We start from the raw sequence: 19,560 nt of genomic DNA on the forward strand, positions 1-19,560 counted from the left end.
AAATTTTATTCATTGTACAATATCTGATGGCCTAGATCCCCAGCTGCAATACAGTTTGCATAAATCAAAAGGGTGACACTGAAGTCTGTATATATGTATATATATACATACATATATATATGAACATTTTCACTCCAGCTGCTGCACTGCCATTTCTGAAGCAGAAAATTATAGTTTTCATCCATATCCTGAACTACTCAGATCAGTAACTGAAAAGGTGTTATATCAAAATAAGTCCATAAAGAGAATTCAGTGAAAAAACAAGTCAATCCACATTATTATGTGAATGAACAATCTAGACATCAATCCACGTGCTTAATTTTGCAGAATACAAATTAGACACTAAGAAAAGGAAACCAAGATATACAAGTTATGAAGGGACAGTTCTGCCCAAAGGTAGCCTGTGGAAAGCAGGCTATCATCTTAATAAGAAAGGCAGGGATGCACTAATTACAACATAGTTTTAATTCCCTGAGATTAGAAATCAACAATTAATCTGCTCCCATTGCTATGCCTGCAGTACTGTTTGATTTAAGAGCAGTAGTGGGGTTATGAAGCAAATCCTCCCATCATCCACACTAATTCATATTGGTTTGGATCACCTAGCAATTTTGGTGCATTTGTACCACATTCTGTCAGAAGAAACTAAACTGTAGCCTATTCTCCAGCCATGCACAAAACACGTTTCAATCCCAAAGAGGAACATGAGCATTTAAACTAGTGTCTGTCCTTTGAACCACACTGAAACTACTGATTTTCTTTGATACTTATCTTGAACTGCCCAAGAAGGGATGTAAAGACACAACAGCCACCACTGCAAAATTTTGAATACAATTTCTTTCAAAGATTTAGCTGAAATAATTATTAACACTACCTGAGAAAGCACGTAGAAATATTGAGCAGGTAGGAGGACAGTATTTTTCAATAGTATTCAGCATTAAGCCCAAAACTAAGAGCTATTAAGTACTGCAGCGTCTACATGACCATTTCTCACTGCTGTCCTCTTAAACTAATACGAATTAGGTCTCCTTGCATTTTATCTGATGCCTATAATAAATGATTAGATTCTTGGAAGTTTACTCAGCAAGTATTTAACATTACCAGTCAAGTAGATGAAGCGATTACATTAACCTCGTATTAGGTCAGCAACATGCTTCGAAGGCTTCTCATCAGCTCTGATCATTAATACCTTAAAACCCTTAACGTCTCTATACATCACAAGCCTAGGGTCAGTGAGTTAATAACATGCATTATCAGCATTGTCAACCACACAACTAAGAAAGTATAGTAATGGAGATTGATGGAGGGAGCTAGTGTTGTAAAAAATGGAATTAAGGGTGAAGCAGACTGAGAGAATCACAGAAGCTATTTAAGTGCATCTAAACTATCATTACTGAGATATATAACAAATCTTTTATGCATGTGAGCCTCTAACAAAATAAAATAGGTGAGTTAGATGTATGGGGAAGTGAGGTTTGTGGAGACACATTTAGAATCTCTTATCAGCTATTACTTAAAAAAAAAAAAAAAGAATTTTAAATTCATAGGAATAGCTGGTCACAATTTTTCTGCTTCTGGGGTTCATCTCTTATAATAGTATCTCTGTAGGCCCTCCTATCTTTTTCATATAGAACCACATTTGGTCATCCAGTTTTAAAGTCCTCCACCCTGCCTCGCCATTTAAGGTATTAAGTGATCATGGGAAAGCAGTAGGAATTTTCCTATGAAAAGTGTGATACTTATTCATTAAATAAAACACAATAACAAAAGCTGAGATTTTTCCACTGTCTTTTTCTCCCATGTAATATCACTTGCTTTTGATCTTTATTCTCTTTTCACACATCGCCATACATCAATAGGTATGCAAAATGGTTCAGCTCAAAGTGAATAATGAAATTTGAGTCTTCTGTTCAGAAGAAAAAATACAGATCATCTATGTTGTAAATAAAAGTAAAAGCAGTTTAGAGAGTAAGCAAACAACTGATAAAAATAGATACAAGAAGCACATTCATTCCTAATTTTCGAAAAAAATGAAACAACACAGACTTAATAGCTACCCTATATCAATCCTCTGTCATCACAATACCTTGCATTTGGCTTGGATCAAAACTGCTCTATGTACTTCCATATGATGTAGAATAGAAAGAGGATCTTAAACCACTAGTTCCACATAAAAGTGCAAGCCAACTCTGAGGCTGTCAGAAATGTATACTGTGCAATCATTTCTCCCCATACTACTGAACGCCAGCACAACAAACAGAAGAAGGAACCAAAACAGAAACTCCTCACCACTACTAACAAAACTTGTAGCAGGGCTAGCTGCATCCCAGGCAAACGACCACCACATGTAGAAGAGGAAAGTCACAAATTAAGCAAGATTCACCAAATTAACTTTACACTTTTGATAAGACTAGACTAATACTTTGCATTTTGTTTTTTTCCTTCTTTTCTTCTATGTTTAAACTCTCTTGACAAGCCTAGGGAGGACAGTGATTAATAGCCATGGACTTTCCTAATAGACAGGTTTTCACCAGAAACAAAGTCCTTGATTCAGGTGATTTGGCAACCTGCATGAGTCACTGCAATTATTCATACATACAAAATCAGTGCTTAAAATGCTCTTAGCTTTCTCAATACAACATCTTATTATAATTGATATCATAAAAATAAAATACAAGCCTCTAATTATCTTTAAGTGCAAGGTGGTTTTGTTTTGGGTTTATGTTTGGGGTTTTGTTTGTTTTTTTCCCCATCTAGTGTAATATATTAAAGCTCAAATAATAGAAAGTCCAGAATGAGACCATGGGAAAGTGAAAGAACCATCTAGTTCAAAGAACCTATACAAGCCTTATAGGAGTTCCCATTACCACTTATCAGGGATGTCATGAAAAAATAATGCATCAATTTGTTTTAGTATCAATTCTGGGGGAGATTTCCCCCTAAAACAAGCTAAAAAATTCATGCCTACTCTCACTGTTGATGAAGCATGCAGGTGGATTTCATAGCGCACCATCTGTCTGCCTGAACAAATTGTGGTGGCAATGCTGCTAAAGCTCAGAAGGAGCTATTTGCACAGAAATCGGTGCTGCCAGGAGTAAATAAAAGCTTATGAAGAGAAACTGTAAACAAAGATAATTTTCAATTAAACTGCATTCCTAAAGAAACATGATATTTCAACTGTAAGGACATTTTCCTTGTGTCTACACCACTTCTTCATTTTACAGTGTCACAGATTCAAGACTGCTTTTAAGCACCTGTCTCTTGAAAACAAAACTACTATTACACCTGGAGATCAGCAGAGTGTCATGTACATGTAGCAAGAAAGATCAACTTGTCTAGACATAACAGACATCTTTTAACTCCTTACTTTAAGCTAAGGGTTTGATTTTTCAGTTTGTTTGTCTTGATAAATACTTCAAAGTGGCTGGGGTGTAAAACGGAAGGAAGAAAAGAAAACCATGGTAGGTCAAATGACCCTTTGAGTAGACAGAGCATTACTGATATTTGACAGTTTTGGTTAAGAACATTAAACCTGAAGTACACAGCCCCAGCACATGACTTGTAAGGAGAGATGATGAACAGGCAGGTGTTTGGGGTGGTGTTTTTTTTCCATAACAAGTGAAGAACTTTCCCATTTTCAGTGTCTCAATTCTTGACTAAATACAACATAAACAAATCTGTGTCTTTAGATTATTATGAAAATAACATACTCGTATTCTCTTCAATGTAATTTTCTTGAGGGGACTAAAGGCAGAGGACAGGAAGGAAGAGAATGATGAAGGCACTTTTAAATTTGAAGACATTCATATTTTGGTCAAAGAGAAGAAAGTGATGTGCAATGCACTACCGGGTTACAAGCAATGCTTCAAGTCTGAAAACCATGCTTATGACTACATTCTACATACTGATTTTGGTGCCATCCCAAAGGATTATCCACAATCACAAAGATTAGTGGGACTTAAAAGGAATTAACAGATTTTGTATGTTTTTGTACTCATCCTTTAGTCAATTCAGTTAATGTGAAACATCATCCCATTGCTGACTTCCATCTAACTGTGAACAGCTATGGGTCACTTTCAGTTTGCATTTTAGTTACTTGCAAAGGTAGGTAAACTTCTGGACTTTTTACTAGTGAAAAGGCTCTAATAATGCTTCATCTGGAGAAACAGGCAGACTCAGTTATTTTATCTTACCACAAATTAAGTGACTACGATACAGTGTACACAAACTCATACAAAAAGTATGTGGCATTTCAAACTATGCTAATCTCAGTGTAACAGCACCTTGAAGATTATGAACTCCATCGCGAGCACTTTCCCCCATATGTAAAATATTACTTTATCTCGAGATACAAGGCAGAGTATCGTTTTTTTTCCCTCACAAGCCTTTCACTAAGAATAAGAGAAAAATTAAAAATCACTCATCTGTAAATACTGGTTCTCAAATCGGCTTGTAGGATTCCATGCTAAACTTCTTAATTAAAAATATACATATATAGATCCTTCTAGTGACGCAGGTTGGGAGGGCTTATAAAACAATAGCTAGCATGAGCATTAGTTTCCCTTTTAATCCATCTGCCCCAAGAAAGGAGAGCTCACCATTAGAAGGCTACATGAAGAACCACCACCTGAGCCCACTCCTTACAACAGCTTACAGATGCTCCCTCCTACCTTCCTTTTCACTTATCCAAAAAAAGATATTCATTCTCTCTTAAGTGACCCTGCTTTCTTTTAATGGCTCTGTCTTCCAAACAAAGACAGCTGCTGAGATGTCTCCTTTCTAACTTTTCCTCCTGGTCCCATGGCTTTTTGAATGGACATTCAGTGTCAGATATCCATGTCTCCAAAGCTCTTCTGCTTTGTTCTCACTGTTGTCATATTTTATTCATATTTTATTATTATTCATATTCACTGGCATATTTTATTCAGCAGGCTGTTTGCATTTTGCACCCTTTCTATCCACAAGGCTGGTTACTTGCAGCCTTGCTAGCTTCAGAGCTGTTTCAAGGGGAACATCTTTTATGCTCTTTCAACCTCTCCACCAAAAAAAAAACAGGCATAAAACTGCAGCACAGCTTTCATATTTATGTACATGCACATACACAAACACAACATACTAAGTTACTACAATTCACTGCCACTAAATACTAAATAAATGGTTGGATCACATGTTAACAGGTAAACCAGAGATGACCTTTCCCCCCCAACATACCAGAAAAAAGCATGCCACTTCAGACCCAAGAACAGCATCCACCCTGACCAGGAGAAGAAACCAACATGCTGAAGTCTACCGGCACAGCTGGCAAAATACTGATGATAGGCTGCTGCTAAGGTACATGAGGAGCTTGTGTAAAGTTTCCATCTGGGAACATACTTTTGCTTCCTTTTCTCTATGGTAGCCCTAAGTTAAGATTTTATTTCCACACTGAACCTGTGTTCTCCTGCCAAAAGATGCTGACATCATAAGAGCTGAATGTTTTCAAAAACCTGTTGTAAACAGTGGCAATTCAACTAGTTTGACATCTTTTCTCACTTTTTATTTCCCTGCTACCTGCTGGCAGTGTTTCACATTCCATGATCACGCAAAATTTTTATCAACAGTCAAGTAAAACATTTAAGTTTTGAATGCTGGTCATGAAACATTGGAAAGACTTCACTTTCCACCTCTTCCTAACATACTTGTGTACATAATGGGCTGAGGAAGAAAGTCTGGATATGCTTTAGTAATTTAACATTAGTTTTTGTTCAAGGTCAGTCAGTACAGACTGGTTTTACTCAATTCAGGAACAGCTCCCCAGGCAAGCTCTTCCCCAGAACAGTTAAAGGAGAGGGGGAAAAGAGTATTAGAAGAGTTTTACTCTCTCTTCACTTTCTTTTAAATTAACTACATAACCTTGTGCTCTCCTGTCCTTAACTTCTGTCCTATATTGTCACCTTTTCCACTTCAACTGGCCAAAAATTAAGTTCTAAGCTTTTCTACAGAGACTTAACAAACACCAGCTGCACCTGTTGTGCACTGAAATAATAACAGCCATTAGCAAAGAGTTAGTGTCATTAACGTTTTAGTGGAACAGTTATACAGTATGATTGAGACACACATCTGTCTTGAGTAACCACCTTTATCATCTGCAGCAGTTGACTATTTGCCCCCTCAAATGTTCAGCAATAAGATAATATTGGCAGCAAGTACTTTGTTTAGCAGCTAGGGAAAAACCATGGGGTTTTTTTGCCTCGATTTACTTAAGTGGGCAAACACACAGATGCATAACCATATGTAGAAGCAGGGCTTCTCTTTGAATCAAGCAGGTTGCTTTCTGCACTTGATTTTGTCGCTCTCTACAGTCAGATATGAAGCTGAAGAATTTAGCTGCAGCTTTTAATAGGACAAGTTTATTTTAAAATACACTTTTGATGTAAAGTTACACGTAATAGAGCAGAAGGCCATTCAAGGTGAAGAGTTAAACCTGCAGCCTCTTCCAACCTTAAAAAGGAAGGTAAAGACCAAGACAAACTATTCCTTTGGTTTTACCCCTGTTTCTTGTGCAATTTCTTTTTAATCAACATGCCTCTCACTGGCATCTTTGGCTATCTCAAGAGATTTTATTATTTATTTTTGTTAGATGAATAGTGCAGGCTATTTTCCATAAAAAGATGAAATATTGAAGTGATAGCTTTTGTCAAAAATCTGAGCCACTAGAAAGCAATTGGACTACCAGGAAAAATAAAAGGAATTTCTAAGGTTTAGGGAGTTTTGCTTGCTTGTTTCTGTTGTTGTTGGGTTTCTTGGGGTTTTTGTGGAGGGGCTGGTTTTTTGGGTTGTTTTTTTGTTTTGGTTTTGGTAGTTTTTTGTGAGTTTGTTTTCATTTTGTATTTTGTTTTGGGGGTGTTTTGGTTTTGGGTGTGGGGTGTTAGGGTGTGCAGGGTGCATGTTTTGGTGGGTTCTTGCACCTCCATTACTGTTGCTATATGTTGTTTTCTTCATCTATGGAGGGAAAGTTGTTTTCATAACTATTGTCCCCAGGTGCACTTGAATTGCCACTTATTTCTCCAATAAATGAGGATATTTGCAGTTCCATCCTATAAGGCAAATCAATTCTAGAGGTTAAATCCTCAGTGTACAAAGTCACCTACTCCCAATAAAACTACCAACTCGCAATATTGCCTATCAATGTGTACATACACACGTACCTAAGGCCACAGCAGTACGCAGCTCTTTAAATTGATAGGTACTTTAATGCTTCCATGAATAGCTCAATTTTCCCTGCACAACCATACACCTTCTACCACACCAAACCAACTGCTATTCCCTGAAGCAATAACCATTAAAACTGACATTTCTAGTCAGTTTTACTTCTGATTACGATAGTTGTTAATCTTGTATCAAGAGTCTCCCACCAGACTCCAAAGTGAGACACAGTAGACGCCTTCCCACATTAACTAGCTGTTCTTTGGGGCGGAGGCAAGAAAACAAAAAGGGTTTCCATGACTGCAACATCTCCTTGATTTTCAGAGCTAAACAATGCTTTCTGTTAAAGCCTCCAGAAGTAATCCCCTTGAGATGAAATTTAAGTAACCATACATTTTTCTTGTTATTACAAAGCTTAAGGAAAAGCCAGTGTCTGTAGCAGTTGCCTTGGCTGTTTCAGCCTATGTAAATACACTTTTATTTTCCAGACTTACAGGTTGCTTATGTTTGAAGCAAGCATTTGAGAACTTGATTTTTTTGTTGTTATTGGGTAGTTGTTGTTTTGTTTTACTTGTTTGGGTTTTTTTAAACAGAATTTTATTCTTGAGGGAGTATCAAGAAAGCAGTATAGGAAGGGGAGAATAAAAGGGAACAAGATTCTATCAACATCTGGTCATAAAGAAATAGAACAAAATGTGTGCTACCTCAACTTTCTATAAAAACACAGTATCACCACTTTGCAGGTCATGCCTAAGAACTGTATCAAACGAACTCATACAAAAGCTTTACCTTGAAAATCCAGATTCCCATTTTGGTGGCTTGAATAATTCACAACAATATATTTATACAGTCACAATGTAGAGAACAACAAACAATTTTAAACAGGTTTGCCTTCTGCATGAAAGTTACATAAGAAAGAAAGGTAAGTGTATCACTTAGCATGTAGAAGGTCAGTTCAAACAACGATGTCGTACAAATACAGCACACAGTACTTAAAGTAAAAATATAGTAAATCTAAAACCTAGTTTATATGCTGGGTTACAAATGCATCATCAGTAACAATTTCTAGTGGTTTTGATGGAGCATTACTCTGCTTGGTACAGGAAACCGGTTAGAGATGTAATACAGGTATGTCTATCAGGGAGCTGAAAATGAAGACCTCTCAGAGTTACCTTTTCAGGTTAAGTTAGGCAGTGTTGAGCTTTTGCCTTTCTTACCAGCAGTTGTATCTCTACACCTACAGATTTAAGTATGGAATTATTACACCTGAGGAAACATGGTATGTATGCATTCTTCACAAGACCCACCTAGGTTAGTAGCCTGCATCAAGACAGATGAGAAAAAGGACAAGCAAAGGAGCACAGAGCTATGCTGCATATCTGTAAAGGTACAGAAAGGTACTTTGTGTGACTCATACCTTCCTTTATATAGCAACACCAGAAGTCATTAAGACTTGTGCCAAGCTTGAAACTTCCCGAGAGTCTGAAAACTGAGTACTTGCATATTTCTTCCTTTTAAAAATAATTTATGAGGGTCAGCAGTGTGATGCTGCATCACCCTGGAAAACAACAAGAAAAATTGAACATGGCAGTACTAATACTTCCTGGACATAATATGGCAAGCAAAAAATACAGCTGCATGCGCAGAAATATATATGGAATATATCTGCTGCACAAACACTTGATACCCATATTCAAGGGAATGCAATTAAAAAACTGAAAGACCACACTAATTAAGGCAAAAAGGCAGAGAGAAATCATACAGGCAGAAGAGGGACATAAATTAACTTGGCTTGAAGGACATTCAGAATACTGGAGCAGCTACCAACACAGGAAGGATGACTTGTGCCTGCAGCAGACGGTGCACAGCATGTGTGCTTTGCTGTTAGCTACAGTACAGAGTCATGGATACAAACAAAACAAATTGGAAATTGCTCAAAACCAAGGCAAAGAACACAGGAATTATGCCAGATAGAAGACAACTTAAGTATTTAGCAAAGAAAGCGGTTAAAATCATTTAGATGAAGAAAAAGAAGCTCCCTTTTTCAAAACTCTACCCTTGGATATAATACAAGGAGGTGCAATAGACCTGACAGAAAAGTCTCCGTGATCGGCCACTAGTTTTCCCTTAAGGGGAAACGCATGAAGACAGTGGTAGTCTGAGATGCCTCAGATTCAGCAAGAGAGTAAATTTTCTCCTTAAAGTAAGGCCCAGAGAACAATTCTTCCAAAACAGTCTACATTTTAAGACAAGCAAAAAGGTAGTTAATGAGTCACATTTCACCTGTCTTTGTAGAAAAAATTTAGTACTGAATAGCTGCAAGAGAAGGTTGTTTGGACTTTGACAGGAACATTTTGCTAAAGCAGGAATCCTACAGGATCTGTGTTCACTGCGCACCAAAACAGTAACTATCCAGCAGCACAGAGACTGAACCTTACAATATTCAGACGACCTGACTTTGAATGAATTTTAGAGGATGTTGCTTACATTGTGTTCCCAAATTTCACTTACAGAAGAGACATAAAAGAGCAGGGAGTTGAGAAGGGGGACACTAAAAAAATAACTATTCTTTCATTTTTACCATAAAACCTCATTTTTGAAGAGTAAAACCACCACAAGCTAGAAGTTAGGGATGTTGCAGCACAGGACACAGAAGCTTTCAACTAAAATAACAGAACAAGCATCCAAATATTCTCACTTGCAGCCCACTATCCTAATCCGTGCCTCAGTTGGATTTCCGCAAGCCTTATAGAAGAAATAGGTGAAGTTAACATTGCTTTATTGCAAAACCAGGAATTACTCTATTGTTTGTACCTCTCAACATTTCTGGGTAAGCACAAAGGCATCAATAGTATTCAAGCCTCCGAGCCTTCCAGCATGCTGCCAACTGCTCTGAGTAGATATAACTACTGTTAAAAATTTCAACAGTAGTTACACTGGGCTTGCAATTTGGTAAAAGCCATCCTTCTGCACCACAATTACTGGCACTACTCAAATGATAATGGATAGAACAGATATAAATGAACCTGCAGGGTTTGTTTTTTATTTCTGTATGTTCACGATCGTCTCCTGCCAACACTATTTAGCTTACATCTAGTAACAAATTTTAAGTATTCAAATGCAAAAAGGCAAAATGACTATGCTTAAATACTTCATAGTTGAAGTTTCTTCTTCTCTTTCTTCCCACTCCAGTCTGCCCCTGTTTATCTATATGATGTTCACAGGGCTTTAGACTACACTAGAAATCCAGGTTCATTTCTGATGAATGTACAGCACCAGGTATAACCAGAGAGATATCTAAAGATATTAATGGAAAGAAGTTGAAGCCTCTTGAAGGATAGTCCTGTGGCTTGTACATTCTACTCTTCTAAGACACATTAGGAGACTAAAATGCATATAGACTGCACAGCCAAGCTACAGGAACACTAACCCTTAACAGCATATGGATTGCTATTAGCTCTGGCTTTCATATCCATGAGAGCTCCAGTGGGAGATAGCCCCTTAGGCCATAGGGCTATTCTAAAGGTGCTATGGAAGGTGCAGAATTAGGCCCAATGCACTGCAGGCAAGCGACACCTGTATTTTGTGCAGCAGCACCTGCAACAAATTAGGTCTTCAGCATTCTGTAACACATCACCTAAAGCATGGTACAAAAGCTGCAATAACTCGACCTGAAGATCACTACCTCTGAGACACTAACAAAACAAAAAAAGCTTCTCTTTACAGAAGGCCACATATCCTTCCATACACACAAAACCCCCCCTCACACAAACCAAAGGAAAACCCCTTAAAACAAACAATAAACACCAACAAACAAAACTAACAAAAACAAAAAAAGACTACTACAGAAAGATATGGAGAAATCAGACTTGGTATGAAAGCAATATCAGCTGATTTCTAGAGAGGCAGCAACTGCAGTACAGCTAGACTTGACAAGCACACTGTGTCACAGGCACTAAGAAACCGAATTTGCCCTTGTTCTAACACACCAGAACCAAATAAACTGGGGAGAAAAAACAGTTCTTATGCAAGAGCTTCCTGAGCCCTTCATCTGATATCTCACACAGGTATTTGGAAGATGATTACATACCCACGAAAGGGTTGGGGGTAACTGCCTTCAACTGTATCACTAAGCAGACAGAGGCACCAGCCCTTTTCAGACTGCTAATTCCTCAGCTCTTGCCTGTTCTTATTTGAGATTCAAAGCATATTCATAGTAGTAAGCCTCAAACAGCATTGATTTTGCTTTGAAAATGAAATACACATCCATCTTCCCACACCTTCGCCAGTAAAAGTTAACTACTCTGTGCCCTCTGGGGCACTCAGCAGGCAGCGGTGTCAGCTGCTCATCCTCTCCAAAACTCAGAGGATATATTTTTTTACTTCAAGGGTTTATGACACAGTAGCACTGGCTCCAGCACACAGTACAGAGACTTATTTGAAGCCCTGAGGCATTTCCCAAAAGCCAGTGGCAAGATTCTGGAGAACAGAGCACAGGTGCTTGTCTCCAGCCAAAAGAAAAAGATCCTTCGGGTGAGGACTTTCATGATCTAACAGTGGATTAGTCATACAATCTCTTTAAGAGGCACTGTGCAATGTCAAGCAATGTGTTAATAAAGGAGACAAGTGTGTCAGAAAAGCAGTGGGAGAGAAAGCTGCTATATCCCATACCTCTATCCCTGCACTTTAATTTCCGTTTGAGTGCACATTTCATGAAATTGCTATACGTTACAAAGACCTGCATAGTACTAGAAAGACTTGTGCAAGAAGAAAACCTTGCATTTTCTTCACACTCAGCATCAAGCCCTCAGGCAGTAGTTATAGCAACTAGTCTTCAAAGATCTTACTACTGTCCTGCACTTTAGGGGAGATGTCACCCTGTGCAAGAAGTATTTGTGAAGAACATTTGATATTATTCTAACAGACATATACACAAGATATAGGTTACTGTGCATAAGTGCATGACACCACACACACAGTTGTTTTCTGTTGATATTTTTTTGCTTACTCTTGTTTCAGGTATTCTTCCATTCTACCTACCATATTCTTAAAACAATTTAATAATATATGAGTCACACTTCATATACAAACTAGGCTAGCAATAGCAAGGAAATTCACAGCAATTTTATGGAGGTCATTGTCAAAATCCCCATTCCTTTCTTCAGCCCCCAACAGTGCTTCTTCCCATTTTAGAGCCCCAGCCAGCCTTCCTCAGTCAGACCCTATTCCATAGCCTTCACAGTCCTACCGAAATGAGAGCCTGTTGGTGAAGCACTGTAGATGCATAAGCTTCAAGAGACACATCAAGCGGACCTTCATCCTCAGCCAGGGAGGCAAAAGCACTGTCCACCGAGAGCACACCCTCATCCCCATACACCAAGGTCCCCCTCTCCTCAGCATCTTTCTTAGCACTCCTGGGAAGGCGGCAGTGGATCATGGCCAGGAGAGATGCCTTATGGAGCAGGGTAGTGCAGGCGACAGGAAGGCAGCACAGCCCAAGCTGTGCTGTGAGCAAAGAACAGAGTGGTTGCAGCAGGCTGAAAGCAGCAATCTCGTGGTAGCAGCTAGTCTCCAGGGTGTTTTCTTGGCCAAAACAATGCAATATGTACAAGCCTTGTTGCATGGGGAAGAAAAGAATATAACCCTTTAGGATTAAAGACTAGCTCCCAGTGTAATTTTGAGAGTGGTCATCAAGCAATTTATATTCAGCATTGTCATCAAGCAATTTATATTCAGCATTAGTACTTCTTTTATACAGGGATACAGTATTTTGGTTGTAACATGGAAAAGCCTTTGCATTGACCTGAAAGAAAGTTCCCTCTTTTTTTGTGAGCAGTCTACCTCATTCCATGTGGACATCTACCAAGAAGTGAATACTGTACTTAAGCTACAGGAAACACATTCACAAGCGTGCTTGTCTTGTGAAGTTTAGGAGACCTGCGTGCTTTAGAAAGCTTCCCAGCAATCTTTCAAAACAAACTAAGAATATCACACACAGTTGCATCCTCTGCTGCTCAGTGTGGTAACAAGAGTTCAGAGCCCCAGTTCTTGCCATTATCCTGCAGGCAGGTCCAAGGCTTGCCTTCTGAAACTGCAGTAGGCAAATACTTTTAAGTGACTAAGAACGACCAAGAGTGAGAGTCACAGACTGCTCCTGCTTGCAACTTTTCCTTTTAACTCCAGCCAGAAATAATGGCTGGTTTTGCTTTTCTTTCCTCAGAAAACTGCTGCTTCAAGATTTAGTTTGACACTTGCTCAAAGGAGCATGTCAAGCCATTACTGTTATGGACATCAGGGATACAGATCATTATGAATAATTGCACACTTTCTAGAGCATAATTTTCAGCAAAGTTCCTTCTAAAGACATCTATGAACTGCATGCTTGAAAGACTGCAGTTATTCCTTAACACAAATTTACATCTGGAAGCCAATTCAACACTGGGGTCAACCATAGGCATGAGCAAATCAGGTGGCTGCCTAGAGAAAGGCTGATGCATTCAGCAAAACAGCCTTTCCCCCTGCCCAACCTTGCCACTATACCACAGCCCCAGACAGAGGCAGGCAGATACTGCTGCAAGATGCAGGGTAGGGATAGCAGGGCAGCAAGTAGCCCCATGTGTTCAGAAGTGACAAGCAGCACTCTCCAGCTTGCCACATCCCTCCAGTGCCCCAGCAGCTGCAGCAGTAACACAAGGCTGGCTTTCCAGAACTCTGCCCTTGACCCAGTGTCCCAGCTCCAATCCATTCTCCTCCCCTAGCCACATGGGGAAGATGCCTGGCTTGACTAGCCCCAGATCTTCATACTTAGAGTCACTTGCTATCCCAATACCTGGTCAATACTTTTTCTGGCTCCAGCTTAACACTGAGGCAGCACAGGCTGAGAATAACAGACTCCTTTCATGGCTTCAACAGCATCCCTATAACTGCCAAGCTGAAGTAATTTTGTACCAGTCTTCAAAACAGTAAAATGAAGATTCATTAGCATTTACTAGGAGACAAAGCAATGTCAACAATGGTCAAGATGGGCCATCTTTATACACAAAATAAGAGCCCTTATGAAGCAAACACCAAGGTCTTTGCAGATTAAGCCAAGGAGGCTGGCTCCAGCTGATAATTGAGCAATCTTGTACCTTCTCCACCAGATATAGGGAAAACCCTCCATAAACACACACACATACACACATGCACACACATGTAGCAATGGGGTATTTAGAAAACCAAAACACTAGAGAAACCCCACATGCTAATTCAAAACAGGTTCACAAATTAATTCTTATGCCTTTCATGCAGTCCACCATTTTTGGAGAGTACTATCCCAGTCTTTCTCTAACAACCTCCCAGCCATGACAGAAGCGGATTGTTTGCCAGATCAGGCACGTTTCAATGCCTTAACACACAGTCCATGCACTAGTCATGTAATAATATACAAGTCAGTTAAACAACACTAAAATTCCCTGTACTCCCAAGGAGTGACCCTGGACTGACCAACATCACTGAAGAGAGGTACTATGACACTGAATATCACAGGAGCAGGGGGTGACATCCAGACCTCTCTATTCTGAAGGGTTCCAGCCCCAACCCTAGCTGGACAGGCAACATAACCAAGGTATAGCTGCCCCCCAACTCAATAAGCTGCCTAAGTCTGTCAGAACACAATAGATAGCAAGCATGCATATGACAAAGAAAACTCATCTTAGATATAATCATAGTCATGTGTATGAAATATTTTGCTTTTATACAAAACATGATAAAACACCAGTAACATCATAAAGAGGCAAATACCTTTTCCACATGTATGACTTGTAAATGTATGAATGTACAGAAAGACATCCAAGAGGTCTGCACTGTTAAATTCCTTTGGTGCTATGCATCTTTTCATTCTGCTCATCTTTTTATCAGTGACTCAATCATACAGTCCTTAAGGACAGAAACATCTATTGGTGGTGATGGGGAAAAGGCAGAGACATTTATCACAGTGCATAACAAAGCAATACTCTGCCAATACTGCAGTCATTACCAGATTGTTTTCCTAAACACTGGAAAAAATTTAAAGATCATCCTTTTTAATGCTACAAAGAACATACGCATTTCCATAAATCAGCGAATCAGCATTTACAGCACCAGATCCCTAAAGACTGCATCAGCTGAAGTCTTATTTTGCTTAAGTGGTTTTCTCCTATTAGCAGAGATTGTATCTTCCTCTTAAATAGTAAAACTCTAAATTACCCATTTTAAAAACCCTATTTTTCTCTGCCAGAATGCCATTCAAATTAAATTCTTTTTCACCAGTTTTTTTATTTTCCTGGTTCAATTACTGAATTATAGTTTACTACAAGTGATGATTTTAATATCCATTCCCTAAATCAAACAGCTGAGGTGATGTTGAATTTTCTGCACATCACAATTTCATAAAGCATCCTATAGGAGGAACACTCATTTGACTTTGCACAATTGCTTCAGATGAAGTTTTCAGAAGAAACTGAAACTGCACAGATCAATTTGCATGGAGGGACACTCTCAGTGGGTAAACAGCTGTCCTTCACAGCAGTTCTAAGTCCAGTAGGCAGCAAGGTTGTTTAAATGTACTGCTACAAACTAATTTTTGCTGATCTTGAAAAAAGTTCTTTGAGTAACCACTGAGTAATATTCTGAGCTTAAAACACAACATGTTTTCAGGCGTTCTCCATGGCAAAGTTACATTTTCAACACAGCCATTAAAGGCTTAATTCTGAAGCCACCCCTCATGTATATAAAAAGAATCATTCACTTGTCTAAGAGCTGCTGGTGCCTACGCAAATAGCAAGCTGAGTAACATCTGATGTTTGACTGCTACTTCAGTACATGATATTGATGAGTAAGCTCTTGAGGAGACATCCACTGCAATAATCAATGTCATTCTTCAGTAGATGCTTTTTCTGGGAAAATACAGCGCCATCTGATCTACTTATTCCAAGGAAGCTCTCACTTTGGGGCATTCTTCCATATACAGAATTACAAACATTTCTTTTAAACTACCTAATTGCACCAGCATCTGAACAATATTCAGGTAGGCTACCCATCAGGCAAGCCATTGTAAAGTTACATTCACAAAAGTAAGAAGGGAGCTATAAGTCCTTTTCAACACTCGCTTCAGAAAGATACTACTGAATACCATATGTGTCACAGCAAAAGAACCTAGAAAATATCCATTAATTCTGCCCAGCCACCACTCAGTGACATAGTGCATCTAACTCATCTTCCAATTTAACACATCTTCCAATTATTGGAGTCTGGGTTCTTTTTTTCTGAGTCATGCTTCTATCCTATTAAGTTATGCACTCACTTGAGTCCAAGGTATGCACACATAGGAGAAGGCAAGATCTAACCACTTGTTTTGTGATGCCTCCCCCTCCTAGCATTCAGAAAAATGCCTCTACAAGCTAAACCACTGTATAAATCCTAGAAGTATTGAAGATGTTTTCACCACTTCTTATCCTCCCACTACACACTGTCACAAAAAAAAAAAAAAAACAACCAAAAAAAAAAACCCAAAACAGTTTGTTGGGGGAAAAAAAAATAAACAAAGCGTAGCAAAACACACACAAAAAAAACCCAGACAAACAACCAAAAAAAAAAAAACCCCCCACACACAAAAAAACCCCACACACAACCCCGCCACACCCAAACAATAAAACACAACAAACCTCCATCACCTCTAGAGAAATTACATAAGCCATCAAAACAGACAGATATGTAAATACTATTCGACATTGTCTTTTGTGTGGCACTGTACAGGCACAGCTTTCTGAGAAAGCAAACGGATATGGGACTCCCAAGACTATCAATGACCTGCAGCTATTGGAATGTGAAATTATGCTCATCACCTTCCTGGCTGCACCCACCTTCGCTTTATCACTTTAAACCAGTAAATCAAATACATTTTCAGAGACTACATAAAAATCAAGTCTAGTAACCCATCTCTCTCGCATTTTAACCTGCATCAATCAAATGGGTGCTTCAAGCCCTCTGCACAAGAGTGTAACAGAAAATCCCCAGCTCTTCTATCTCAGTGGAATTATGACCATTTGATCATCTGTGGGCAGTAAAGAGTATATGCTCCAGCAGAAGGGAAAACTCTTTTCAGTCAATATAAACCCCACAAGGACAGTTTAAACAGTAACTGTGATGCCAACATTTAAATACTGGAAATTTACTCCAGAGTAAGAGGTACAACCAACCATCTGCATCTATCAAGGTGCCAAAAAAGAAAAAAGAGCTTTGTGCCAGATTCTGACTTGCACTGAACCACGACTTCTTATACCCCTTTAACACTGTTTTAGTTAGAATACAACCAAGCTGAATATTTTTCCTTTGAAGCAGCACATTATAGATATCAGTATGAAATACCATGTATGTGAAATTATGCTACATGATGAAAATGCAAAACTCTAATTGAATACAACTGAAAGAGCCTTACATTACAATTGAAATGCTCTACAGAATAAACAGACTGCGCTTCTGATCAATCACTAACTGTATGTATGAGTAGCCAAGATTAAGAATTGTTGAAGGGAAGAAAGAACCCCAGCATATATATGTTTTCATAACACATGGGATAAGTTCTTACATGTTGCCAAAACAGAATCCATAGAAAAATGCAGAATTAAAGATTGCTATTTATGATAGCAAATTACGACAGCACTCAATACATAGCTAGGTGCAGCGCTTCACAAATATATGATCTGAGGGTAGTTTTAAATTAGAACTAAGGTAGTTTAAACACAGTTCTAAGTGGAAGCATAATATATTTTCTATTATATGTTCCCTTATTTCTACTAAGTTACACAGGTATATTTGAAACCAGAGTACAAATATACAGCCTACATATAATACACATACATCTTTTAACATCTTTTTTTTTTAAATGCACAACAGTTAGTGATCAGCACTCTCTCTTACACTGCAAAACACTCAGAGCACTACAACTGTTTGACAGATTCAGAATATATGGTTCTAGACAGTCAAGGAGCAAGGTTAAAAAGGCATCATAACACAACAGGGTGAAAGAACCCGTAAACTGCAGCTGCAGTCAAACTAACCCGTGTAGAATGCTGCTCGAGTAGTTTTGATTTTCACGGTGTCCCAAACCACAAGCCAAGAATATATTACATTTAGAGAACAATTTGAGGCATCTTGGCAAAGAAATCACAAGGCTGACTGCACTAAAACAACGCAATTGTTAAACTTTATCATCAACGTAATTAGAAGCAAGCAAAACAGCAAGCAAAAAAGCACTTTACCTTTTTAAGGAAAAGTTTCTGTAATTTCTTGTGAGGCAGCTTTATCATCTTTTTTCAGCATTCAGGATATGGGTCAGATGCTGCAAGCACTTGAGCCATTCTGCAAGGCTTTGACACCTTTCGTCTTCTCTATTAACTCACTGCAGCCAGCTTAGCTCAGTGCGTCACTAGCCCAGCCCAGCAACAGATTAAAAGGCAAAAGCTAGGCTGGATCTCATCTTTGACTCAAACAAGGAAGCTATATACAGACACTCCAGCCTCAGCCAAAGCTTACAGCTGTGTTGTCAGCATGAGGAGGAAGAGAATAGCTATGAGGTTTGCATCTTTCCCTAGAAAACCTACAAAGTTAAAAGAGGTGCCTATCCAGAGGGAAGAATTAACAGGAGGATGAAAGAGGTACCGAGATGCTCAGTATCTTGCTGATTCTTTCAAATCCCGTGCTACAGAGAAAACTTATTCAATGTTCAGGACTCTGAAACCTACCCAGCAATGCCTGCTGAGTGCAGTTTGCCACCACACACCTGTTAATTGTGCACACTGCACATGACTCAGTTGAGCACAGGAAAGAGCCTATTATTTAAGTTTTCTATAAATCACTTGGAGGCGTGCTTACTTTCAACAGCTTTTAGTAAATCTCTATGAAGAAAGAGATTACACACAGAGATATTATATACAGATACACACAGAGGTATTTATAGAGTGTACCAATGAAGAGTTTGATTCAATACCATAGGAAACAGAGATCATGGGCACTGCTGCCTTCCCTTTGGGAATCTGCAAGCAACATTCAGCTCCAGATTTGGAAGAAAAAGGCCCAGCAGCATACCAGTAACGCTGCACCTCCTGGGCCACCCATGTCCTAAACCAGCAAGGTGCTGTAGGACAACCTGATCGGAAACACAGTGTTGCTCATTCCCAGTTATGCCAGTGGGATAATCCCTATATTTAAGAACGAAGCACACACTAAAAGCAGCTAGTATAATCAATTTAAAAGTCATTACATGCTCAAGCTACCGCCCTGATCATTACTGTTACGCTTGAAGAGTCAGCATATATGAGGATACACAAAAATGTACTATGAGGGGAATTTCTTCAA

At 38.9% G+C, this 19,560-nt stretch overlaps 1 protein-coding gene across 9 annotated transcripts in view; it reads right to left on the minus strand.

Moving 5' to 3' along the window:
• RPS6KA2 (ribosomal protein S6 kinase A2) overlaps positions 1-19,560 on the minus strand; it is a 285,765-nt gene that overhangs the window by 228,445 nt on the left and 37,760 nt on the right. The window contains exon 1 of one of the 9 annotated variants that reach the window (XM_061378501.1): positions 18,465-18,786. The exons of 7 other annotated variants lie outside the window; for them this stretch is intronic. In XM_061378501.1, coding sequence (XP_061234485.1) covers positions 18,465-18,512 — 48 coding nt within the window. In that variant the 5' untranslated portion in view covers positions 18,513-18,786. Of the gene's footprint in view, positions 1-12,433; positions 12,670-18,464; positions 18,787-19,560 lie in introns of those variants that run through there. One more of the 9 variants, XM_061378497.1, reaches the window with a different exon arrangement.

This window comes from Neopsephotus bourkii, unplaced genomic scaffold, assembly GCF_033783945.1.
Source record: "Neopsephotus bourkii isolate Nb327-2 ecotype Australia unplaced genomic scaffold, CSIRO-AGI_Nbou_v1 NB_1767, whole genome shotgun sequence".
Lineage (NCBI taxonomy): Eukaryota > Metazoa > Chordata > Aves > Psittaciformes > Psittacidae > Neopsephotus > Neopsephotus bourkii.